At 47.1% G+C, this 26,119-nt stretch overlaps 1 protein-coding gene and 2 long non-coding RNA genes across 13 annotated transcripts in view; 2 read left to right on the top strand and 1 right to left on the bottom strand.

Annotated features, from left to right (window-relative positions):
* The window catches only part of FOXN3 (forkhead box N3), a 402,841-nt gene that overhangs the window by 207,637 nt on the left and 169,085 nt on the right, over window positions 1-26,119 (top strand). For all 11 annotated transcript variants that reach the window (XM_045451831.1, XM_045451833.1, XM_045451836.1 and 8 more), the window contains one exon: window positions 20,440-20,576. In XM_045451831.1, the coding sequence (XP_045307787.1) occupies window positions 20,440-20,576 (137 nt within the window). The remainder of the gene's footprint in view (window positions 1-20,439; window positions 20,577-26,119) is intronic.
* On the bottom strand, window positions 11,732-17,565 carry LOC123584203. Its single transcript, XR_006705246.1, has 3 exons — window positions 17,466-17,565; window positions 14,537-14,798; window positions 11,732-12,043 (listed from the first exon to the last, which is right to left on the bottom strand). It is a non-coding gene; the product is annotated as an uncharacterized LOC123584203 (long non-coding RNA).
* LOC123584204 lies at window positions 20,583-22,795 on the top strand. The gene is made up of 2 exons (XR_006705247.1): window positions 20,583-22,104; window positions 22,474-22,795. It is a non-coding gene; the product is annotated as an uncharacterized LOC123584204 (long non-coding RNA).

Genomic DNA, 26,119 nt, shown 5'->3' with positions numbered 1-26,119 from the left:
TTTAGCGTGGTTACTTCTTCAAAGGCCCTGTCTGCAAATACAGTCGCATTCTGAGGTGCTGGGGTATCCACGTAGGAATCTGTGGAGGTGAGGGCACAGTTCAGCTCGGTACGCCTGTGGAGATACATAGAATGCCAGCCTTGTCACCCTCGGGGCTCGGTCCAGGAGAGTCCAATGCCAAAAGCCACCACTGCTGCTCCCCCCTCCCCCTTCTCATATGCTTATTAAGAAAAAATTCAAACATACAGGACAGATACAAGAATAGTACAGTGATCACCTCAATACCCTCCTAGAATCGGTTATTGTTCGCATGCTGTATTTAATTCATCGATGCAGATCATATGAACCAATGAAAAGAAAGTTGAAAGCATCGTGACGCTGTACCCTTTCAAACATCAGCACGAATCTCTTCGGAATCAAGACATGCTCCTGTATAACCACAGCATTTTTACCACGCCTAAGAAAATTTGAAATAATTCCTTACGGCATCTACTATGTAGCCCATGTTCAGATTTCTCCAGTTGTCCCCCAAAGCTGTTTTGTTTTGTTTTGTTTTTATAACTTCGTGGTTTTTTAAAACCAGGATCCAGTGAAGGGATAGGCATTGGAACTGGATTTTTACATCTCTGTCGTCTTTTCAGTCTGGAATGATCTTACCAGCTAGCCACCCCCTTGATTGAGAAGATCAAGGCCTGTTGTTTTAGGGGATGCCTTACATCCTGAATTTGGCTGAGTATTTCCTTGTGATGTTGTTCAGCTCAGCCCCATATCCCCTGGAAGTCAGTTCCAAATGCTTGTTTAGGTTCAAGCTTGTTTATACAGTTGCCAGGTGATGCTGGGTGCTTCTTAAACCATCCGATCCCACCAGGTTGTCTCATTGTTAGTGACGCTCAGTTTTGAACGCTGGCCTAAGGTGGCAAAGCCAGATCTCTCCACCGCATGGTATGTGTTTCCCTTTGCAATTAACCCATAATCTAGGGGGAGATAATTTGTCCTTGTGTGCATATCCACTGATGATTCTTACCTGAATTATTTCACTGTGTGTGTGTGTGGGTGGGGGGGGGGTGTTGCAAAATGGTGATTTTTCTAATTCTATCATTAGTTGGCATTACGGTTCTTAAAAAGGAACTGCAATGGCTGATTTGTAGAGAAAAGGATCATTGTAATAATCGCCTCTCATGGTGGCAAATAAATCGGGTCATTGTCGACTCCGGTTGTATTTAGTCAGTGTTCATAATCAATTACAGTGATCGTTTTGATGCTCCAATTACCTCAAATTTGGCCAGGAAGACCCCTTTCAGGCTGCCTTTCATGTCCTTTGAACATGTCCCTTTTAGTCTCTGAGTACTTACTTGCTTTCTTGCACAGAAATGCCCTAGGTTTATCTTCTGTTTTCCATTCCCAGACCAGATATATCCATTTCTCCAAAAAGCTCTGATTGCTTTTAGAGGTGAATGGTGTTTAGGCACCGAATCTGGATGCTGAGTGTGTTTATCGTGACTGGGGTGTTACCATTTTCAGGGCTTTCGGTGGGCAGAACTAAGAAACAATAGAATAATGGGCTTATTTATATTTCCAAGTCCTGTCTGACAATAGTGGGTTTTTCCTTAAAATCCTTGATTTTGTATTCATAGCTCTTTGCTTGGCTTCTAATACTGTGAATGGATCCACACATTCATTTTTTGCTTTATTCTGCAAGATACATAAAATAGTTTCAAAATTATGTTACTATTAATATAACTCAGGTCGAAACATCATATTTCTTAGCAGTTCATTTTGTCCTTTGTACACATTCTACTACAACCGACAGTCAGTATTGAGTTCAAAAGCCACAGGATAGAATCTTTTTCCCTGTAAAGTTACGTTGCCAACTCGATCCTCCAGTGAGGTTATTTTGTTTGCTTTTAAAACAACTTTTAAGTTGATAGTTTGCTCTTTTCCAAGAAACCAGTTTTATTGAGGCACACCGTAATAAATATATGATAAACTGTACCCATCGAGAGTGTATACTAATATCTTATGTCTGTGTGACCAACTACAACAGTGGCCACCAGGATATCTTCATTGCCGGTTTCCCTGTGCCCCTTTCAATCAGTCTTCTCTCCATCCACCTGAACCGTCAGGCAGCCACCGATGTACTTTTGTGCATTTCGTACTTTTCTACTTTTGTAGAATTTCCTGGTAATGCAATCATGGAACAGTATACTTTTATTTCTGACTTCTTTCACTCAGTGTAATGTTTTTGAGAATCATAAATGTTGTGTGTATCAGCAATTCCTTCCTTTTTATTGCTGAATAGTATTCCATTTTATCAGCTATAATTTGTTTTTCCAGTCCACAGTGGATGAATTTTGGAGAAATTGTAGTTTTATGGAATTATGAACAAAGCTGCTATATTCATACAACATTCATACAACAATGTTCATTCAACATTCTTGTACAGGTCTTTGTGTGGATATATGAATTCATTCCTGTTGGGTAAATATCTAGGAATGGGATTGCAGGGTCCCATGATAGGCGCACGCATAATTTTAAACAAAAATGCCAAACTGTTTTCTAACGTGGTTGAGCTCGTTTTACATCCCTCCCCACAGTTTGGGACAGTTTTGGTAGCTTCACATCCAGAAAAGCGCTTCAGATTGACAGCATTTTTAATTTTAGCCACTCCCGTGGGCATATTGCCGTATCTCACGATTTTAATTTGTATTGCTCTCCTTTTTATTTTGAATTGTAAAACATTTCTTAGTTCTAAAGTCAAAATTCTATGAAAAAAAGTATATGTAGCAAAGTCTCAAACTTCTTATTGTCCATGCTCCCGTCGAAGGTGTGGGTGTGTAAACGAGTAGAAAATCTTTTTTTTTTTTTTTTTTTTTTTTTTTTTTAAATTTTTTTTCAACGTTTATTTATTTTTGGGACAGAGAGAGACAGGGCATGAACGGGGGAGGGGCAGAGAGAGAGGGACACACAGAATCGGAAACAGGCTCCAGGCTCTGAGCCATCAGCCCAGAGCCTGACGCGGGGCTCGAACTCACGGACCGCGAGATCGTGACCTGGCTGAAGTCGGACGCTTAACCGACTGCGCCACCCAGGCGCCCCTAGAAAATCTTTTGAACACCTGCATCTGTGTTGGCACAGGGTCACGAGCACAGATGGGAATAGCCTCCACCTTCATAGCGTTTACATATTAGCGAGGGGCGGTAGTCGCTAATCAGGTAACTTATAAATCAATGTACTGTTGAACCTTCCCAGGGAGCTGTGTAGGAAAGATACAAGGAGAGGCCTTAGGCTGTTGTACCCAGTCTCCTCCTTGTTTCCCAAGAAAAAAGGCATTGTTTACCTGCTCCCTCCCTTCATACTTGTTGCAAAATTTCTAAAGTGCCGTAACTGGAACCTGTAGCAACAGGCTGAGCCCTGGGAAAGCAGCTCACACCCGGCTGTTGGAACCCAGGTCTGTGGTAAAGCCATAGTGAGCTCTCACACAATTATTTGTCTTTAGATGAAGTCTTTTACACTTGTTCCTCACAGTGTTTTAAAAATACGTAGTGGTAAAAAAACAAACAAACAAAAAAAAAGAAAATACATAGCGGTAACACATGGTTTACATTTAATTTGTTAAAATCCCTTTTTTAATTTTATTGTTAACATTGTGGGTACTGATGATTCCTCAGTGATTAAAGAAGGTCAACGCCTATTATCTTATCAGTGGTTTTTTTTTTTTCATTACGTCTTGTAGGTTTGTTGGAGATCCCACCCCCCATGAGACAGCTCCTAGTTTTTAGATTTGCAACTTCAGTCTGTGTTAATTTCCTGAAGGTCACTCTGACCTCGTACAGAACACTGATAGTCTTCAGGATGTTAGGTCTTAAGTTCTTAGAAGTTTTGATTCTGTTATTGTTACAATAATCGAATTCATACCGTATAGTTAGTATGTACTCCGAAGTGTTTTAGATACGATGTAGTTTCACTCGGCTGTTCTAAAACCCGGACACCTTACTGACGCTGTTCTCCTATTTGCAGTTTTTATGCACAGTGAAAGTGACTGAAACATAATAGTAATCACTGACGGTGCGCTCTTAGAGGAAGTCTACAGAGAATATTTTTGGTGACAACGTGCTTTATGAGTGCTGTAATCGAGTTGTCGTGTTTGAAAGCTTGTATTTCACTTTTTAGGAAGATGAATTCTGGTCTCAAGGTATACAGCAGAGTAAATGATTGGGGACGCAATTGTGGCATTTCCCCCTCTGCTATTCTCTGTGATTTGGGGAAATGACGGGGAAATTCTTATGCACATACTGTGGCCTGTAGACTCCCAGAGTGAAATTCTAGGGCGATCAGTGTGGTTTTCCTCTTGCCATTCATCGCCCTGGCAAGAGACACTAGGCACAATGACCCACGTAACCGAGGAGCTTTTAATAAAGGGCCAGTGTGGCAGCCCTGGGCAGGGATGCGAGGAACCAGTGAGGAGGGCGCCTGCCCACCCCGTGCACCCCCAGGGGAGGGGCAATGGCGGGCTACCCCAGGGCACTTTCCTCACCACGAGTGGGAGAGGGGCACAGAAGAGAGAGAGAATCCCAAGCAGGCTCCACGCTGTCAGCACAGAGCCCGACGCAGGGCTCTTTCTCACAGATCATGAGATCATGACCTGAGCTGAAACCCAAGAGTCGGACGCTTAACCAGCTGAGCCACCCAGGCGCCCACCCCCCTCACCCCTTCTGAAGGCAAGGGGGCAAGTGCTGGCCTCTGGAGGAGAAAGGGGCTGCGGTTATGAGCCCTCGGTAGGGGCACGGCCTTTGGTGGCGGGATGCAGCCTGGAGCCTGGGGAGTACGTACCCTGCCCTCACCCTCCTTCCACCCTTCCCTTCTCTTCCCCGTGCCTCCTTTTGGTTGAACCAGACGCGAAGTCAGTAGAGCCTGGCCACGTGTCTACACACGTTGGTCTCCTCGGGCTGGGAGCAGTGCGAGTGGCTCTGTGGGGTGGATGGAGTGTATGCGGCACAGTTAGACCAAGAGTACAGGATGGGGAGGATCGGCAACCATTGTAGTGTTGCCCGTGTGCTCTGAGTACCCAGTGCACGTGTGTGCTCAGTCCTGGCCAATGCCTAAGCGCGAGAGGGCCGCCGGTGATCATGCAGGTCACTATGGAAGGTTAATTTAACAGCTAGGGATCGGTCTTCAACTTAAAACACCTACACAAACAAACAAACAATGCCTAAACAGAGCCCCAGACTCGTTTCTGCTAGGTTCTGGATAGTCTTCCTTTTCAAGCATTGGGTTAACTACTTTCCCATCATTGGAAGATGCTACAAAGTCAAGGGCGATCTCTCCCAGAGAGGGACGTGCCTTCCTCTCTGGGCTGCCTCTGAGTGTGCAGAAGGCAGAGCCCGCCTTTCTGAGCAGTCTGTCTCCACACGCTGTCCTTGCCTACATGAAGAGTCTCTCTGAGCTGGGTGGCTCCCGGGGCTCCCACACGGGTGCATGGGGCACGGCTGATACGGGTCGGAGTAAGCTTGCCATCCAAGCTAAGTTGTCCCCTGGGGCTGCCACACGGGGAAGAAAGTGACACTGAAACAGACACACTGTTTTGTCATGGTTGTTTTGGGGGAACAGATGCACAGTCGAAACACTCCAGACACAACATTTTTCTCTGTGGTCTTAAAAGAGTGATGACAGGGGTGCCTGCTGGCTCAGTGGGAAGAGCGTGCGAGTCTTGATGTCTGGGGCCAGGAGTTCGAGCCCCACGTGGGATATAGAGATCACTTAACTAAAACTTTAAAAAACAAATAAGTAAAAGGTTGATGACAGTGTCTTATATGTACACTTATATGTATTATGTACTCGGAAGGATATAAGTCACCGGAAATGTAAGTCGTGTCCTCGCTTACACAGGCCATGTAGCCCCTACGCTGGAAGTTGACTGTAATCTGGGGCTCCGTTTTGCCAAACAAACCCACAGTCGATAATCCCAGTGCGATGATGTTGGGGAGTTTAGCTCTCTCTCACCCATTTTAGGATATGTCTGTCAAACCAAAGCCCTTTCTCTCCTTACTCTCTTCAAAGATTTCTCTGAAAGAGCACGTGACTTTAAGAGCCTCCTTCCTGCCCGGTGAAATTCAGAGACCTTGGGTCCCACCTGGGGGGAGGGGATGTACATATTTGCACAAACTGTCCCACTTCGTGGGATTCCGTTTGTCTTGGCTCAGCCCTTTGTGCAGACGCTGGAACTCTCTGAACCATGTACACAGATTTGAAAACCTTGCCGGCGGGCTGGATTTCCTCACGGACGTGTGATGGACGGAGGCAACTCAAGAAGCCTGAGGTTTGAATCCTGGCTCTGCCTCTTGCTGGTTAGGAGTGGGGCCAGCCCATCTTTTTGGAGCCTATAATCGTCTTGGCTATAAACGGACTTAATCTCAGATCCCTTCATGGAGTTGGTTAGGGCCACCCGGGTAATTGATTGTTCTTTGAAATTCGCTGTACAAACGGAAAGGTGATGTTTTGTCTGCCAATGACCACGTGCCAACGACTCAAATACGAAGCCGTGATAGTAGCAATCGTAACTTTGGACTTTGTGCCTCTTCTCACGTGAACGATTAGAGTGTGTGTATCCGAAAGCCTTTGTGTGTGGCCACTCCTGGTAAAGGACATCTGTTCCTTTAGTGACAGTAGGTGATCCCCAAATCATTAAGTTTGGCTTAGGAATGTGTGTGAGGCATGGTTTTACTGCAGCTGGCTACCTACCTGGTGATGTTTGTTGCAGACTCGCATTTCCATGGTGAGGCATTCCCAAGTCCGACAGCTTGCATTTGACCTGAGGCAAGTTAGTTAACCTGTCTGAGCCTTAACTGTCTGGTCTGGAGGGTTCTCCTGCCCCTCTGTCTTCTAGGTTTGTTGGGAGAATAAATAGGCACGAAAAATGCTGAGGACCGTGCTTGGCACGTGGTCAGTTGTCAGTCAATGTCAATGGTGATTCCTGTTGCTGTTACCACCGCCGCCACTGCTCAGATGTTCGGGTGTACCCTGAGCCCCTGGTTGGACTGGCATTTAGGCCAATGCCTCGGCAGTGTACCGAGCCAATGAAAATGGCTCGCGTGTAACATCTCCATGGATGATCAAGGGCTGGCTGTTTTGGGGGGAACCTTACCGAATCACTGTGGCATGGTCTGAGCCTGGTGTGTTCGTGGGCAGGGCACCTATTTTTGGGGTCCCTCCCCTCCCCCCACGGGGAGGTCCAGAATCCCGGCTGCAGGCGTCCTTCCTGAGATCCCTGTCAGGACTAATGAAATGGTGGTTAGAGAGTGCTTTTACCCTGTCCATTGAAATGCGCCACGTGAAGTGTTTGTTAAAGCGGAGATGTTCCCCTTATGCGTCGTAATCATGTAACTCATAACCCTTGGCCGACTTCCTCTCATTTGCTATCATGTCGTCATGTTTAATTGTCAGTTATTTAACCTGATGGGCTTCTGGTTGAATCTCTGGAGGACTGTTTCTTGTGTTCCGTGCCTCAGGTCATAGTGGGTTCGCAGGTGAGCTGTAAAGGGTGCAGCCGTGGGGCGCCTGGGTGACTCAGTCGGTTAAGCGTCCTACTGCAGCCCAGGTCATGAGCTCATGGTTTGTGAGTTCGGGCCCCGCATGGGGCTCTGTGCTGACAGCTCAGAGCCTGGAGCCTGCTTCAGATTCTGTGTCTCCCTCTCTCTTTCTCTGCCCCTCCCCTGCTTGCACTCTCTCTCTCTCTCTCTCAAAAATAAATAAACATTAAAAAAAGAAGAAGAAGAAAAGTGTGCAGACACAGGCGTGCTGTCCCAGGTGCCCTCATGACCCTGTAACAGTCTTGTCGGTCACTGTGCTGGTAGCCCAGGTGACTCCCCATAGCGAGCAGTGCTCAGTTTGGACACTGGCCTTTGCAGGTGACACCCATCCCACTATCACTGAAATGCCACAATCTGCATAGCTGTGCCTGCCCGGAGGTTGGCAACTCCCACCTTCTGCAGAACCTCCCGGAAACACAATTTGTCAGGAAGATGTGATGATGAGGTTGAGGACCAATGTAATTTGCCTTTTCAGTGCTCTGAAATTGGCCTCAAGGAGACTCTGAGTGAGGCCAAGAGGAAGGTTTAGACACCATCGTGCTGTGGCCCTAGGCGGCTGCTGGGTCAGGTAGCTTCAGTCTTTGCCACGGTTTTCATGTGATTCCCAGGGTCCAGGTCAGCTAGTCTTTTGGGGTAGATTCTGTTTACTTAAATGTTTCCCTGAGTGCCAATCACAGGATTAGTTCATTCTCTCAGTCCAACCCCCCCCACCCCACCCCATTCGTCTCCCCTCCCTTTGTTTGCCTAGGGCTCCGTGAGGTCTCAGTTCCTTTTGGAGTTCTGGATCTGCCTCTTCTCACCTGCAGTTTTCCTGCCCTCCCCCCACCCCCGCCAGCAAATTCGGCCTTGCCCTCCAGTCCTGCAGGCTCTGTCCCCATCTTGACTATTTGAAAAGGAATCCATAACATTTAGGGTGTCATTTCCTCCTTGTCGCTTCTCCCACTTGGGTTGGGGATGGCTTCAGATTTGTCTTTGCAGCAGATGCCGTAACAATAGCCTGTGCTCAAGCACCATTTGTTGAAAGGGTCTCCTTTGCTGTTAGAACACTCGTGCTGAAATTTAAAGGTGCTGGCAAGGCACTTTGTCCCTCTCTAGGCGGGCCAAGTTGGCTCTATAGCAAGATGCTTCGCCAGAAGCTGGATTCCCAGCCTAGGAACCCCAGCAAAGGCCCCTTGTGGACCATGAATGAGAGAGAGCGGTGACTGGTTGGAACCGTGGCCAGTGGCCATCCCTGACAAAACAAACATATAAACACACCTACAACCCTGTGTGCGTGTTTTCCCGAGAGAGAGGGTTTTTACGATTTTTTTTTTTTTTGCAAAATACAATGCTATAACTATTAAGTTCCAACCCAGTATACACACACACACACACACACACACACACACACACCCTGTAACTTCTACCTGGCCAGGTGCATTCAACAACTTTTAGTTATGGAAATAAGGTGATCAAATGATGTGTGCCAGTTAGATAAGATCATATCGGAACATTTAAAAATAGATGAGTAACTACTGACGACCAGCAGATAAAGTGGCACGAGGTCGCCAGATGTAACCCGGCCGTGGATGTCTGTGTGTGTCAGGCCCACGTGTGCCTTTATTACCCTCCATAAAAGATGACTGCATTAGTTATCATTTTGCAGCATCTGAATCTCTTTATAAATTTTTTTTTTTCAACGTTTATTTATTTTGGGGACAGAGAGAGACAGAGCATGAACAGGGGAGGGGCAGAGAGAGAGGGAGACACAGAATCGGAAACAGGCTCCAGGCTCCGAGCCATCAGCCCAGAGCCCGACGCGGGGCTCGAACTCACGGACTGCAAGATCGTGACCTGGCTGAAGTCGGACGCTTAACCGACTGCGCCACCCAGGCGCCCCAGCATCTGAATCTCTTTAAAGAAAGTAGAGGTACTGGGGTGCTTGGGTGGCTCCGTCGGTTAAGCGTCTGACTTCGGCTCACGGTTTGAGCCCCGTGTCGGGCTCTGTGCTGACAGCTCAGAGCCTGGAGCCTGCTTCAGATTCTGTCTGTCTGTCTCTCTACTCCTTCCCCCCTCGTGCTCTTTCTGCCTATAAAAAATGAACATTTAAAGATATATAAATTTTTTTTTAAAAAAAAGAAAGAGGTTCTGGAAAGAATGCAAGTTCAATCCAGAACTAGAGCTGGCTGTCATCTTTTCGCCTCTCCCCTTCATACGATCTGTTTATAAAAGTCCCTTCCTGGGGTTTGAACTTCTCAAATAACTGAGTTTCTGTTTCTGTCAATGCAGTAAATGGTACATTTACCTCCCTTCATACCTATTAGCTTTAAGTTAGTTTGCCTTGTCAACTTAAAAAAAAACCAAGCCTGGGGGCGCATGGGCAGCACAGTCTCTGACTCTTTTTCTTGGCTCAGGTTGTGATCTCACAGTTCCTGAGTTCGAGCCCCACGTCGGGCTGTGCAGTGATGGTGAGGAGAATGCTTGGGATTCTGTCTCACTTTCCCTCTGCCCCTCCCCAACTTGCGCACGTGTTGTCTCTCAAAATAAAGAAACTGAAAAAAAAAAAATTTTTTTTTTCAACGTTTATTTATTTTTGGGACAGAGAGAGACAGAGCATGAACGGGGGAGGGGCAGAGAGAGAGGGAGACACAGAATCGGAAACAGGCTCCAGGCTCTGAGCCATCAGCCCAGAGCCCGACGCGGGGCTCGAACTCACGGACCGCGAGATCGTGACCTGGCTGAAGTCGGACGCTTAACCGACTGCGCCACCCAGGCGCCCCTGAAAAAAATTTTTAAAAAGCATGAAAAGGCAATCTAACATGTGTCTTTTGTTCTACCATGTATCCTCTTTATTTTTTTATTAAAAAAAATTTTTTTTTAATGTTTATTTTTGACAGAGAGAGACACACACACACAGAGCATGAGCGGGGGAGGGTCAGAGAGAGAGGGACACACAGAATCCAAAGCAGGCTGTAGGCTCTGAGCTGTCAGCACAGAGCCTGACACGGGGCTCGAACTCATGGACTGTGAGATCATGACCTGAGCCGAAGTCGGACGCTCAACCGACTGAGCCACCCAGGCGCCCCCCCCCCCCCCATGTGTCCTCTTTATAATTTGCTTATGCAATTTTTATTTTAAGATTGTGGGTACGATACAAACAGCTGTTATTTAAAAAATTGTAAAAAGGAGTATATCCACATCTTGGACAATTCTGTCACATCCCTGTTCACTCTTGTTCTATATCAGGTGACAAAACCTGCTACATTTGCATATCCTCATTGCTGTAATAAAGTTGTTAGCAGTTACATGGTCATGAAGAATTTTCTTATCTATCCATATCCTTTGTGTGTGTGTGGGACATAATATATTGATGTCACACAATATCTTGAATTCATGTGAATTCAGCTCTTTGAAGTGCTGCGGCCTGTTATTAGAAGTGTATAAAACAACGAGCTTCTTACACTTCCCATGTGTTTTGCAAGTGTTTGAAAGTTTTTTAAACCTCTCTGTGTGTCTGTTTTCCTTCTCAGCCTGCCCAGGTGATGCTGTCCTTCAGATAGGGGAGAATCGTTAACCCTTATTTGCGGACGGTCCCCAAACGGCAGATCGGCAAAACTAATTTGGAAGAACCCAAGGTTTAATTGTATAAAAGCAGTGATCTTACAGATGCCAATGCTTTGGCCTTCCGATGTGGAGTAGGAGGGGGTACACGTGTGTGTCTGTGTGGGTGTGCGTGTTCCCTTTTCCTTGTTAGAAGCTCCGAGGAAGTGGAGTTTGACAGTATTTATCAGAAAACATATTTTGGATGTTTGTTGATCATTTTGTTATTGATGTTGGTGCACTGAGGTCTCGTCACCTGCCTTTGGCAGTCGGGAGGCAGTAGTGTAGACAGTGCGAGAGAGAACTCATTTCAGCCCACTTCCCAGCTCCAGCAGCCTGCATGAGTTGCGTGCTTCGGGCTCGCCCTCAGCCCGCCCCAGTGGACCTGCGCTGATGGGCGGTGGAGGGCAGGAGACGAAAGCCCCTCCCACAGATAGCAAGTGACGGCGCAAATGACACCAAAGCCCTCCTAACCGCTAGTGAACCTACTGCCTTCCTTCCACAGGTCCCGCCCACTTCCCCACACCTGGCTTTTCCTAGAGATTAATTTGGTTTTAAGGCACATGTTGGGTTTCTGTTGGTTCTATTTAGGGGTTAATGCAAGGAAATGATTGATTCACGGAGCCTGCCCGCAGTCTCCACTGCAGACGGAACATTTCCCATGTGTCTGAAAATGGTCCTTGCCCACCTGTCCCTTCTGTGTTCCCTCGCCCCCGTGCCCGTGGATGCTCACGAAGGAAGGGGGTGTTCCGAGGTGGCCGAAGCGTGCTCCCGACAGAGCCGTGGGGCCTTAACAACTGTCACACAACTCCTGTATCTGCGTATTGCACAAGTGGCCTCTTCGTCATGATTCCGTCTTTGTAGCTTTCGGAGCACATCTGTAAAATAGTAGCCAGACGGCTGCAGGAGTGGGGGAGACTTCCATAGAGGACACGTCGTTCGGTGGCTGTGACCATCAGCGGCTCTGTTTCCAGCTCCTGATGCCAGTAGGCTGGCACGGTCCTCGAAGCCTCGGGGTCTGCCCTCCCTGCCTGCAGGGGCTCCCCCCCGCCCCCCCGGGGTGGAGCAGGACTGAGGCACAGGGGGTGGGTTGAGAGAAACTTCTGTCTGGACCAGGGGTGTAATTTCTCTTTTTTCATCCCTCTTCCTTTTGGGGGGGGGGGTAGAGAGGGAGAGGGGAGAACGCAGTGGGGCATTTAAACCAGGACAACGCTGCAAAGTTGTTAGGGAGATCCAAGTGTCTGACATGACTTCTCTTTTTAAAATCTTTCTTCCTGGGGCGCCTGGGTGGCTCAGGTCACGATCTCGTGTTCCGTGAGTTCGAGCCCCGCGTCGGGCTCTGTGCTGATGGCTCGGAGCCTGGAGCCTGCTTCGGATTCTGTGTCTCCCTCTCTCTCTGCCCCTCCCCCGCTCAAGCTCTGTCTCTCTCTGTCTCAAAAATAAATAAACGTTAAAAAAAAAAAAATCTTTCTTCCGGAGCAGTGGTCTGTTTTGTTGTGGGAAATGAACAGCCATCTCTCTGGATAAAAATTCTCCGTGATTAGTTTTGTTCTTTCTCTTTCTGCCTCTCTCTTTCATGTACTGGGCTAGTTCCTCAGATCATTTGCTTCGTATTTTAAAATTTAAAAATCCCCCTTGATGTCTTTAGATTATAAACGACAGAATTTTAGAACAAAAAGGGCCTCTATGAATCACTCATTTGCCAAGCATTTTGGTGGGGTACGAGGTCATGGTCATCTGTTAGCATAACTTTTCTCTGTTCTCTGTCTCTTTTTTTAGTATCACCCGGCTTCTCCTGTGACTTCCTTTGACAGAGAGGAGAATTGAATTGATTAACTGGCTTTTAAGCACTGGGTACAGTGTTAGGTACATTCTACGCATGACCACATTTAGGCCCAACGTGACTCGGAGAAGATAGTATTACCTCTAATGTGGAGGTGAAAAAGCTGCCAGTCCGAGAGGACAAGTGGTTTATATCCAGTAACACAGCAGGGTAGCAGTGTAGACAAGAACCGTATAGGTTCAATCCCTCAGTTGATTCGGAGCCACGTGTGGGATGCATTCTGGAATGCTCCCCAGGAAAGCCCTGGCATTGCTTCTGGCCCCTCTCACGGGCACATGGGCGTATTTGTCTTTCACCATCTCGACAGGCCCAGGAAGTGCGAATGCAAGGGAGAGAGACTGTGTAGGGGGCTTGGTGGGAAGGTGAGAACCGTCTCTGAGGCTGCGTGTTCTGCTGGGGGGCTGCCCTGCACAGGGGGTGTGAGCATTGAGTGGGTCTGCAGGAGGGGCTGGTCGAGGACTGTGTGTGTGTGTGTGTGTGTGTGTGTGTGTGTGTGTGTGTGTGTTGTGCACTTGAGTGGGTCTGCGGGAGGGGCTGACCTAGGACTGTGTGTGGGGGGCTCCTCTTTCTCCTCTGTTGTCCTGTAGCCCTTGGGTTAGCTTACGTAGTCTTTCAGATTTGTTTATTGTCTGTCTTCCTCTGGCGGGGGGGGGGGTCCTGCACCCTAAAAAGTGGACTCTGCCTTTATGTCATGGTGTGTCATGATCCCAAGTGTCAAATGACCTGCTTCAGAATGAGAGCCAAAGGCCCAAGGGGGATTCTTTGATTGGGCCCAGGGAAGTTGGGCCAGGTTTGTGACCTGTTCAAGTCTGGATTCGGCCTTGTCTAGGGGCCGAGGATGGCTTTTCTGGGGAAGGAGGGAACTTGCAACCAGGAGAGTAGCAGCACCTGCCAGCCCTCCACTAGCCTCCCCCTCCTTTCTCTCCCTTCTTTATGCCAGCCTGTCCCTGAGGAGCCTGCACAGGAGTCAGCTCCAGAGTAGAGGAGGAGTGGCAGGGGTGGGGGGGTGAGGGGTGGAAACATTCTTGTGCCCTGGGACCAGCTCTGGGGAGGCTACATACAGCAGGAGCTGTTTCCAGACGATTTTTAAGCCCGCCTTCCAGATCCCAGGACAACTTTGTTCACGTTGGGTTAGAATGGCAACTGGGTGACACGTGTCAACTCTGGGGGCTCCCTGTTTATAAAAGCTACAAGTGAGTAAAACGCCAGGAAGGAGACAGACAGATGAAGGCCCGTGTCCACTAACGAGACTGTAGCAACACGTTCTCACAGCATAAGGGTATGAGCCTGTGGGATGATTGAGTCTGACCATCTACTTTAAAGAGGAGAAACTGAGACCCAGAGAATCAGAGGGAGCTGTGTCGGCTCAACGAGTCGTATTCGTGTCGCGACGGGCTGACCTGGCCCATCTGCACCTCCTCCTCCCCCGCCCTCCGCGTGACCCCCTTTCCTGCCTTCAAGCACTTGACTTCCCCTCCCCAATCCCACAGCACCAGCCCACCTCTCCTAGCCCCTGAAGACTCCTCACCTGGTTTTCGGTTCCCACAGCTACAGGAGTTTAGAGTCTGAGCCCTGGGTTCGAGTATAGGAGCGGTGGGACAGGGGCCGGTGAACGGTGGGTTGTGTTTTTATAAATCAAGTCTTACGGAAGCACAGCCACATCTGTGGTTGCCACAGTCTGTGGTTGCTTTTGTTGGACAACAGCAGAGTTGAGTAGTTGCAACAGAGACCGCGTGGCCTTCAACAACTAACACGTTTCCTCTGACCGGCCCCTGCTATAGAAGAATCAGCTGTAGAAAATCAGTTGATGTTAAACCTTGAAAGGCAGCCCGCCGTAGATCTACCTTTCTACATCACTGAGCTTTTGCTATAAACGGGGGGGGGGGTGGGGGGGTGGGGGGGTGGGGAGGGGATGGTTAGTGGGTCCACAACAGAGGGAAGAGAGGTAATGGGTGTCCAGCAACGTCATTCAAGTACCGCGATCAGCTGTTCTTAATTCATAGGCAGGTCAAAGGTTATATGTTCAGATGAGCACCAGATGTCCCCCCTCCCAATCTTTGACCCAATTCGTTGCACAAACTGGACCATTCTTCTTCTTTCTTCTTTACCTGCCACTTCTAATCCATTGCCAGGACCACGTGGTTCTCCAGAATACATCCTGAAGCTGTCCTTCTTCCTCCTCCTCCTCTGCTGCCACCCGGCCACTTCAGGCCCAGGCTGTGGCATCAGCTCATAACAGACCTTCCAACCCATTTATTCTTCCTGTGGCGGCAAGTTCCAGTCTTCGGACCCATTGCTCATTATTTCCTTCACGGCAGGCATTACGGTCTGTCGGTATGATCTTGCTTATTTATCTCTTCACTTACTTACTTGCTGTCTTACTTGAATCCAAGCTTCAAGAGAGTAGCACCTTTTTGCATTGTGTGTAGTCACTAGTGTGACCCCCATGGCACCTGGCGTGGAGTGGGTGCCGTATGGAGGAGGGAATGAACAAGGGTAGGTGGTGTTGGAAACACCCTCGGAAATGGCGTATCGGAAACATCAAGAAGAATCATTTCAAATGCACCGAGAACACCTATCCAGCTCCCTGCTCCAAATTGACATGGCTCCCGCCTTATGATCTCCCTTTCCCAAGGACGGCTCCTCTCCTCTGCATTGGCTGTCATGAGAGAGTCCTGCGTTACTGCTGGAAGCGGGCTTTATCCCTCAGAAATAATGAGAAGGGGGCAGGGGCGCGGGGCGGGGGGGGGGGGGAGTGGGGGGAATTGTTGTCCTAGACCAGTGTTGACCATACTTCTTTGACCCAGAATCCAAGTAAGAAGTGTATGTTACCTTGTGATCTGTTGTGCTCCATGCATAGACACATGCCCATTTCACAAAATACCACTTTACTACACATGTTTTCTAGTCTGATCTGTTTGGTTCTGTTCTGTTCCATTAACACAATGCTGGTGGTGACCTGTTACGTCGATTTCAGGACCCATTAATGTGACAGCCCACAGTTTGAAAATAACCTTTAAAATTTGGTACTTATCCTCAGGGATTCACAACCTAGTGCAGAGCCCACAGGTGAAGACCCGTATGTAAGGCAGACAGACAGACAAGTGCTGTGTGCAGGTCCAAATTACTGTAGCGGGGGTGGGTGGGGATGGGGGCGGGGGACAGATTCACGAGCTGCTAGAGACATCTCGGAGAAAATGTTATCTTTAGAAGTTAGATTTAAGACTTAATTTAGTTGTTCTTATCTCTCTCTCTCTCTCTTTTTTAACCTTTAACTAATCAGTTCTTTCTATGATACAGGCTCTTGTCTTTTTTTCTTCTTGGGTACTGATGTGTTTTTTTTATTGCCAACAGGGAGATGTCTATTATTCTCCAGGTGCTTTTTAATTAAAAAACAAAACTTGGCCTCATCCGTATCTTCTTACTCAATTTATTTTTTTTTCCCTCTGCTTTTTCACGTTAGTTTTTTTCGAGCTATATATGTGTGTGTGTATGAAAGATCTTCATTCGGAGACATCTTCTCTATATACATGTAGGTATATAAATGTCATCTTAAAGAATGCATATACACAAAAATGTGTCTCTGAATGAAGATCTTTCTTATTATTTAGAATTCCTTAACCCTAATTGATGCATGGCTCCCACAGTTGTCACAGTAAAAAAAAAAAAAAAAAAAAAAAAAAAAAAAAAATCCCTATTCTTCAGAGAGGAAGCAGAAATTTCTGTAAAAGCCCTGACTCTAAATGTATTATACAGCTATGATCAAATTTCAGCTGCCTTTCCCCTGTTAGGGACATTAAATGTAATTTTTCCTGGCCTAAGAAACTTGAGTATTTCTCTGTGTGCATATTTCCATTAAAATTTTTTTCAAGTCACCCTTTTTACTCTTCTGAACTGTTACGTGAGACCAAGGAGGATATTTGCACGAGATGCATTGCCAGACACTTTCTGTTCCTTTCGAGCTCTACAGTCATTGGAGTAGACAGATGAGTGTCCCCATGGGTGTGTCCCAAAGATGCTTTTTTTGTTGTTTGTTTTTCTCTCTGGAAATTCTAAGTACGAGATATTGACATTCACGTCTGGTCTGTGAAAACCAATCAGCCATCCCACGTCTCCCTCCCAGTGAAATGCAGAACTGATCAAGGGAGGAATCATTATGACCCAAAGCCTGGGCAACCGTCTGCAGTGAATGAACGTTGCAAATATGTGCCGACCAGCTTGAAATTAAACCTGGGCTTGGTGGTCACCCCTTAAGACCCGGGTAAAAGAAAACTTCTAGCAGCTAGGCTCCTGTGAGTCAGAATTGGCTTTCTGAGCATGGGAGGAGTTACGGTAGCGAGTACATAGAACAGGTGGTGCATAGAAGGCAGGTGGGGGCACGGATGGAAATAAAGGGAGCATCGTAGAAAGCAGAAGAGCTCTTCAGGGTGGGTTTGCTGAGCCCGGACCAACAGTACCTGTGAATCTGCTGGCGGCTCCTCCCACTGCCACTTGGAACTGGGTGCTGCTTTTATGAGGGTCGGCTTCGGGAAAATCAGATTTGATTTAGCAAAAGGCATTGGAGAGCCAGCTTTGCTCCCTTTCTTCTGTCAGAAAGGAGACGTTCGTGACGTCATCCACCATGACTGAATACCTCTAGGCACCTGTTACAGGTGTTTACCTCATGCCATTGCTGGCCCTCACACCCATCCCTGGCGGAGGGGGTCTTTGTTTTGCCAAGGAGGAAGCCGAGACTTTCTGGGGACCCTGATTTTCCCAGGACCACACAGGAAGCGTCTCTCTGGCTGCAGAATTCCTAGTTCTGACTGTACGTCCCCCTGCTTCTTGCACCTGCATCACTTACCTTGCAACCTCCCCCTTCCCGGCACCTGTGGGTTTTTTCCCTGTAGTTGGTAAATAGTAATGTAGTGTAATAAAAAAGATACTTAGGTCAGGGTTAGGAGAAACCACATTCTTGGCTTATTGTTATTTGCCCAAGAGGGCCAGTTGTCCTTCATTTCTTTGTCATCATTTTATTCCCTGTAAGAATAGACGGCCCCACCCTGAGAGCCACAAAACAAATTTTTTTTTGTTTGACGAAAACAAAAGCAGTTAGGTTCCCAGAACAGAGATGATCTCGTTGCAGAAATGTTTGGGTTGCACGAGGGTCCTGGCCTCCCCAGGTTGCTGGTTAGGGGCCTTGCAGGGCTCACTGCACGGGGCTGCACAGGGAGCCTTTGGTGGAATCAGGCCAGGACCCTCCCCCCCCCCCCCCCACCATCTGCCCAGGAGTTACTAGCTTTTGGTTTGTTTCACGTCATCCAAATTTGGTAGTTACCGGTCTGCCCCTCCCTCTTCTACAAAGTGTGCTTTGCATCTCTTTTCCACCCTGGCAGCTCATTTGGTGGCCTGCCTGCTTTACCGGGAAAGTCTCATCCATGCCCCTAAACTGTTCCGGGTTTGAAAATGTACACATGCAAGGAAAGGCCACTTAAGGACATTGGATTTTTCAAAGTTGACATTTTTCATGTCTTTAGACCTCCAGATGGTGAAACTGGAACGTTGGTGTTCAGCTTAGGCTGGTCGGCCTGACTGGGACCCGTGTTTGGGCTCAGGCCTGCGCCCTGGGCGTGGAGGGTGGGGTGACCAGAGGCTCCAGCCCCCCTTCTCTTCTTGGCTTTGAGCAATTCTCTGTTCATAAGGCACCAGAAAGAGTTAATTCCAGATCCGCTGCTCACTGATGTTGTGATAGTAAAAATTCTAATGGGTTCTGCGAATAAGTTTGTGAGTAAACTACTTGGTGAACTCATGACTGAAATACAAATTTTTTTTTTTTTTTTTTAAATTTTTTTTTCAATGTTTATTTATTTTTGGGACAGAGAGAGACAGAGCATGAACAGGGGAGGGTCAGAGAGAGAGGGAGACACAGAATCGGAAACAGGCTCCAGGCTCTGAGCCATCAACCCAGAGCCTGACGCGGGGCTCGAACTCACAGACCACGAGATCGTGACCTGGCTGAAGTCGGACGCTTAACCGACTGCGCCACCCAGGCGCCCCATGAAATACAAATTTTTAAAAGCCTCTTTAAAGATTTTAGGAATAGGGGTGCCTGGGTGGCTCAGTCGGTTGGGCGTCCGACTTTGGCTCAGGTCGTGACCTCACGGTTCATGCGTTCAAGCCCCGTGTCGGGTTCTGTGCTGACAGCTCGGAGCCTGGAGCCGGCTTCGGCTTCTGTGTCTCCCTCTCTTTTCCTGTCCCTTCCCTGCTCATGCTCTTTCTCTCTCTGTCTCAAAAATAAATTAAAAAAAAAAAAATTAGGAAAAAAAACAGGTTTTAGGAATAACTTAATTTTTGTTTTCCTTGTAAGGGATTTTCTTGGAGTTTTTCCCCTCTCTAATAGTTAAACAGTTTTATTGTTTGCTTTCTGAATGTTCCTGTAGTACAATAGTTCTGAAAATAAGAGAGTCAGTCCCTTGGCTGCAAGCATGGGGTGGGCGCGGGTTTATGTAATTTGACTTCTTTTCTCTCCAAATCAGTAAATATTTACGAACGACCTTATCAAACCGCTTGGGTACATTCGGTCACTTTTGAAAGCATACAGTTGGAGTAGCGACTGCCTGTCGGCACCCTGCCAGTTCAGTGGGCCTCTCAGGAAGGACTTAACTTTTTTTTTTTTTTAATAAAAATGCTGTCCACAGACCAAAAGTGGGCCTCAGAGCAAGTCTTGCCGTGGAACCAGTTTTAGAAAATTTGCATTCTAAAGTTGGACTTCTAAAGATTTGACTCCTTTAGGTCTATGAACTGCGGCATCCAGAAAATAACTACTGGCTTCTGGCTTAGGTTTAACCGCTGCTGCCTGAGTTCTTTTGTTTCTTGGGGAAGGTAATTACAGAATTCCATTGGAAGCTTAAATGTCATTCTTTTGTAAGTAGGAAAAAAACAAGTCGATTCCTTTTCTGCTTTTTGGTGAAGTGGTACCGAAATAATATGGCTCGAAAACATAACCCTCGCATTTTTTTTTTTTTACAGTGGAGATGGGAGTTTTGAGGTACCCAGCCCTCTTTGGCTTTCCACATTTGAAATCTGGCAAATCTAAAACTCATTTTCTAGAAGAGAATACATACGTCCTTCAGAGTTGACACTGAGAAATAATAAAGGAGTCTGAGTTTGGGGGCCGGCAGGGTAGGAAAATTACAATATTGTTGTATCAGCATCACCTGGTAATAACATGTTCATTTCGTCTGTCAGACTTAATCCAGGTAAGGCTGAAGTGCGTTTTATGGTGCTGCATTGTCAGGGTACGATATTCCGTATTTCTGGCTAGCAAACGCCAAAAAATAAGCGAGAGGCTCTTAAAAATAAGTAACTGGGGTAATTGCGATTCATCTACTTGCTGCCGAATCCTGGGTGTTTCTTCTATTAATCATTTTTATGTTTTCATTTTCTTTGCAGAGCATTGGGAAAGGGTCCTTGTGGTGCATAGACCCAGAGTATAGACAAAATCTAATTCAGGCTTTGAAAAAGACACCTTACCACCCATACTCACACGTGTTCAATACACCCCCTGCCTCTCCTCAGGCGTATCAAAGGTAAGCAATCCAGAGGGTTTTTTTGGTTTTTTGGTTTTTTTGGTTTACTGAAGTTGCATTATTTTGGCCGAGACAGGCACTGAACCTAATTCAATAGACTGTACAATATGAAAAATAACTGTAGATAAAGGAGAAAGGAATAAAGTATTACTGGAGGCATACCCATTGTCGTATTTCCTGCAAACCTTCCCGCTTCTGCTGCTTCGGAGGAATGCGCTCAGAAGGCTTCTTGGTGGGTGAAATACTGTCTTCCTGGGTAGAAACATTTACAAAGAAAAGTTGACAGCTTTAACATCTCGGTGTGTCACAGTCTGTTGGGATGGGAGTACGGGAACGAGCCAGGTAAGCGATTCCGTCTTCCCAGCAGCCGACCGAAAGCGTCTACAGGTATTCACTGAAGGACTCGTTGATTGTTGTCATTCCTGGTCTCCATGTAGACGGTGCTCCAGAGGGATCATTTTGTTGTGGTTACTTGGTGTTTGCCTCTTCAAGGAGAATCGCAGAGAACAATGGAGACTTTTGTTCCCCCTGCCATGCCCATTTGTTTTGAGACAGTGAGGTCATGGGTGCCGTTCTTACGCAAATGTAATTGGAAGGGAGGATAGGAAGCTTGTCACTTAAAAAAAAAGGGGGGGGGGTGTTAATGTCAGATTCCAAAAAAATAGCCACATAACAGATACAAATTTTACCATAGATTTGCTATCACATAGTGCTTGGGTTGGAAATACATCCCTCACTCCTGCCAAACATTTTTTTTCCTTTCATGTAACGAAGTGCTTCTGCTGTAACCACCCGGTTGAGAGAAATTATCCTTGGACTACAAGTTTATGTCAATGACGGATGGCATGGGTTTGTAGATTTCAGTAGTTTTATAGTCCACTTGTTTGGCAGATTCTCTCCCTAGTCTGGTGTTTGCTGTGCAGAGGGGAGCACAAAGTGATCCTCTGAAACCGCATTAATGAAGTTCTTGTGCATCTTAGTTGAGAAGCATTCCATCACAGGCCCCAGACAATCAGTCTTCAGCAAGAGACGCGGAGGAACAGCTGGGCTCTCCGAGAAGACTGCTGTATGTCTGCCTTTGCTAGGCGATTAGCGTGATGGTAGCCATAGCAACTGGAGCATCTCCATAGTAACGCGTAGCCGAGACAGGTGCAGTTGCATCACAAGGCTGTTTGTTGCCTGGCAAAAGGACAGGCCATTAGTACTTAGATATACGCTGTTGCCTTAGGAACAAATAACCCTACATAGCAACTACAGTTGGTTTGAAAGATTTGGTGGGGGAGGGGGGAGAAAAGGTTGTAGCGGCTTTTGTCCGTGTTCATAAAAATCAGCGCAAGCATACTTTATTGGAAATGACAACTTGAGGTCATATAGCTGTAGGAGATAAAATGGGATTTTCCGAAGCAACCCAGCCAACATTGTAGAAATGTCCAGAAGGACAGAGCCATATGTTTGGTTTTTTTCCTCGTGGCTGTAGCTACTCCTGAAATGGAAGGGAACCGGAATCGGAGAATTGCTGATATCCGAGGTTGGTGGGGGACGCGACGATACTTTCTGGAATTTCCCTTAGATTCTCACGTTCCTTTGTCATTCTCCTCCTCCTCCCTCCCACCCTCCTGACCCCACACAGCACCCTTGACTCTCCTCCCCAGTGTGTATCTGGGAAGTATTTCATATCCTTTTGTTCCTGGGAAGTTAAGAACATAAGTGTTACTCACTGGGTCATATCACTGGTTCATTTAGACAGTATTTTGTTGCCAAATGTGACCCCAAGGGAAACGCGGTAATTATTTAATAATTTGAAGGATTATGGTAGAGCCCGTAGGGACTGCATACTCAGGCAGAGGCTTTCTGAGCTGGCCTAAGCTTAATGACTTCATTCGATTTTTTAATATAGGCATAACAATGCGGACAAACCAGAGCTTTTGTAATGAAAATAATTTCCGATCGAATACTCCAGATCCTGTTCTGTCACCTCCGGTTCCTTTTCTCCCAGGTGACTGAAGTTCAAGTTTCTGCATCCACCCATGCGGGCACTCAGATGTCACCTCCATAAAGGTCACTGGAGGTGGAGTGAGATGGTGAATCAGATTCTATCTAGACTGCCTCGTCCGTGTCTTAAGTCTGAGGACAAGCCACTTGCCCGTCATCTCACGGCTTAGGTTTTGCTCCCATCTCCTCTAGTGTGTGAATTTGTACTAAACATCCTCAGTACTGGATGACTGTACAGTGTTTGTGTAGCTTACACCAAAGGGGTATTCAGTTCAATCCTAAGCCATTGGGCCACTTGTTGATGTGACTTAGGGAAGATGGAAGGGGGGACAAAGCACGTCATTAAACAGGGACCAGAAATGCCAGCATGACTTTATCTGGCAGGTCTGCTGTGATGCGGGGAATCCCTTGCCAGCCCCTCGCAGAACTGCAGTGTGGGGCACCTGGGAAGTGCTTGGCTCTCACGGAGCTGGTACTTAGCACGCTGAAGATGGTGATTAGACTGGATGGGTGGTTATTGCGAGCATTTGCACGTGTGCTTGGCACGGCAGCAACTCGAAACCGAGCTGCAGGTGGCTGAAGACTGCCGGGAAGAAAAGCTATCTGAAAAGACTGCCCCACACCATCATTCATGGCCAAATACGAGAGATAATCAATATTGTAGCTCGTAGACTCAGGCCTCCGTTTTCCAGGATACCCTTTTGGATGTGTGTTAGGCTGGTCCTCTGTACCTGCTTCTTTGGATGCCATAATCGTAAACTGTTTTTGATTGAAATGCAGAGCTCGGTGACATCGGCCCTTCTATTAGTCTGCTGGGCTGCTGGGGCAGAGTCGAGTGACTTAAACAACAGAAATTTATGTTCTTCTAGTTCTGGAGGCTGGAAGTCAGAGATCAAGATGTCAGCAGGGTTGGGGCGCCTGCGTGGCTCAGTCGGTGAAGCATCCGACCAACTCTTGGTTTTGGCTCAGGTCGTGATCTCACGGTCTGTGGGGATCGAGCCCTGTGTCGTGCTCTGTGCTGTCAGCCCAGGGGATTCTCTCTCTCCCCCTCTCTCTCTGCCCCACCTCTGCTCGTGCTCACTCTCTTTCTCTCAAAAGTAAATGAATGAACATTGAAAAAATTAAAAAGATGTCAGCAGGGTTAAATCCTTGTGAGGCTGTGAGAGAAAATCTGTCCCAAGCGTCTTTCCTGGCATCTGGTGGCGCTGGCTGGCCTTCTTTGGCCTTCCTTGGGTTATAGAAGCATCACTTTGATCTCTGCCTTTATTTCACGTGGTGTTCTCCTGGTGTGCTGTGTCCAGATACCCCCACCCCCTTTTTAAAGTTATTTATTTATTTTGAGAGAGAGAGTGCGCAAGTGAGCATGAGCAGGGGAGGGGCAGAGAGAGGGAGAGAGAGACTCCCAAGCAGGCTCCACACTGTCAGTGCAGAGCCTGATGCGGGGCTCAGACTCCTAAACCGTGAGATCATGACCTGAGCCAAAATCAAGAGTCAGATGCTTAACCAACTGAGCCACCCAGGTGCCCCCAAATTTCCCCTTTGCATAAGGACACAAGTCATATTGGTGGAGTGACCTACCCTACTTTAGTATGATCTCATTTTAACTAATTAGACCCCCAATGACTCTGTTCCCCCCAAAAGGTCACATTCTGAGATACTGGTGGCCAGGACTTTAACATGAATTTTGGTGGGAGGGGACACAGTCTCACCCATAACAGTTCTTTTCTTTGTAAGGCATTTTTGCTGGTAAGAATATGGAGACAAGTAAAGAGGTAGTGAAAAGACAAAACGATGGGGCATGTCAAATGGACAAAGGAGACAATCTGAAATAGGTCCTAGTGGCCAAAACAGGGACAATATGAGCAACAAAATAACAGTGTTGGGTTACAACCCAGGATATAAACTAAATATCTGTGAGCCCACACTGATACAAATAAATGATGGAGGAAGAAAATGGGTATCGAGACAAGTCTCCTGTACGAAAGCATTCCAGACGATTTAGGTAGAGCCTCCTCCGCTCCCGGAGTTGGCGCTTATTAACTCCTCACCCCGAGTGGCTGCATTTAATGACTTCCTTCCACAGAGTGAGTATGGAAGCAAGTTTATAGCCGGAAGACCTGGCACCCAGCACCTTGGCCTAGTGGTCTCCGCTAACGTCCATGATAAGAAGTTGATATCACGCATCTTTGATACGATGTCGTGGAATTGACAGTTCACCTCGGTGGTCCCCCACCAATCCATAACCCCTGCTTAATCATGGGAAAAACATCAGACAGTAGTCTCGTCCCCAAGGTGGCAGCGTTGGGGGAAGGTGGGCACTCTACAAAATACCCTTCCAGCACTCTTCAAAGCTGTCAAGGTCATCAAGAGCAAGGAAAGTCTGGGGGTGCCTGGGTGGCTCAGTGGGTTGAATATCTGACTTGGGCTCCAGTGCTGACAGCTCAAAACCTGGAGCCTGCTTCAGATTCTGTGTCCCTCCCTCTCTCTCTCTCTCTCTCTCTCTCTCTCTCTCTCTGCCCCTCCCCCACTCGTCCTCTGTCTCTTTCTCTCTCAAAAATAAACATAAAAATTTTAAAAAGAAAGAAAGAAAAGAAAAGAAAAGAAAGAAAGAAAGAAAGAAAGAAAGAAAGAAAGAAAGAAAGAAAGAAAAAGAAAGAAATGCAAGGAAAGTCTAGAAAACTGTCACAGACCCGAGGAGGCTGAATGGGTGATATGCTATCCTGGATGAGTTCCTGGAGCCCAAAGGACATGAGGGAGAAACTAGTGACATGTGAATAAACGGTAGAGTTTAGTGGATGGTAACGTACCAGTGTTGGCTCCTTAGTTGTGGCAAACGCACCCTAATATGTAAGCTTTTAACTTTGGGGGAACTGAGTGAAGGACGCAGGGGAGCCCTGTGCTGTCTTTGTAACTCTGCCGTTGAAGAAAAAGCGTTCCCCAACACACACACACACACACACACACACACTAGTTGTGTTTATCAATTTTAAATATCCCCGTCATTCTCGGTGTAGTGAAAAGTCAGGTCACCACAGCAGTTGTACAAAAGCTCTTGCCTGACTTCTTTAATGTCTGCCTCTATCCTCGTTAACCATACGTTTGGCGGGCTGGTGAGCGGGAGCTCTTGCTTTTACCTCATTCTCCGCAGCAGCTCCTGGGGCCACACGAGAGGACATGACTGTCATTTGGACACTACAGTTCTTGGAACTTTTATTTTTGTGAAATGGCACCCAACTTTTCCTTGTAAGGTCCCCATGGCCAAGTTCAGGAAACTCGAGCTGACCACGCCAAGTCGGCTTCCTTTAGGACACCCAGCCACTGCCAGCGTGGCCTTCAGACTCCAGGCCTGGAAAGAGGAGGGAGGGATGGTATATTTGGGTTTCTTGCCCACACTCTTTAAGAAAAGTCCTATTGTCTATTTTGATGGTTTTTCTTACATATGCCCTCCTTCCTACACAAGGAATTTCTCGTTAAAGGATATGCATATTTTAATGCTTTTGATATAGATATTGCCAGATTGCCTTCCAATTTTACACTCTGTTCCAATCTAT

Source organism: Leopardus geoffroyi, chromosome B3 (genome assembly GCF_018350155.1).
Source record: "Leopardus geoffroyi isolate Oge1 chromosome B3, O.geoffroyi_Oge1_pat1.0, whole genome shotgun sequence".
Taxonomy (NCBI): domain Eukaryota; kingdom Metazoa; phylum Chordata; class Mammalia; order Carnivora; family Felidae; genus Leopardus; species Leopardus geoffroyi.
This window is presented reverse-complemented; position numbering and strand designations above follow the sequence as displayed.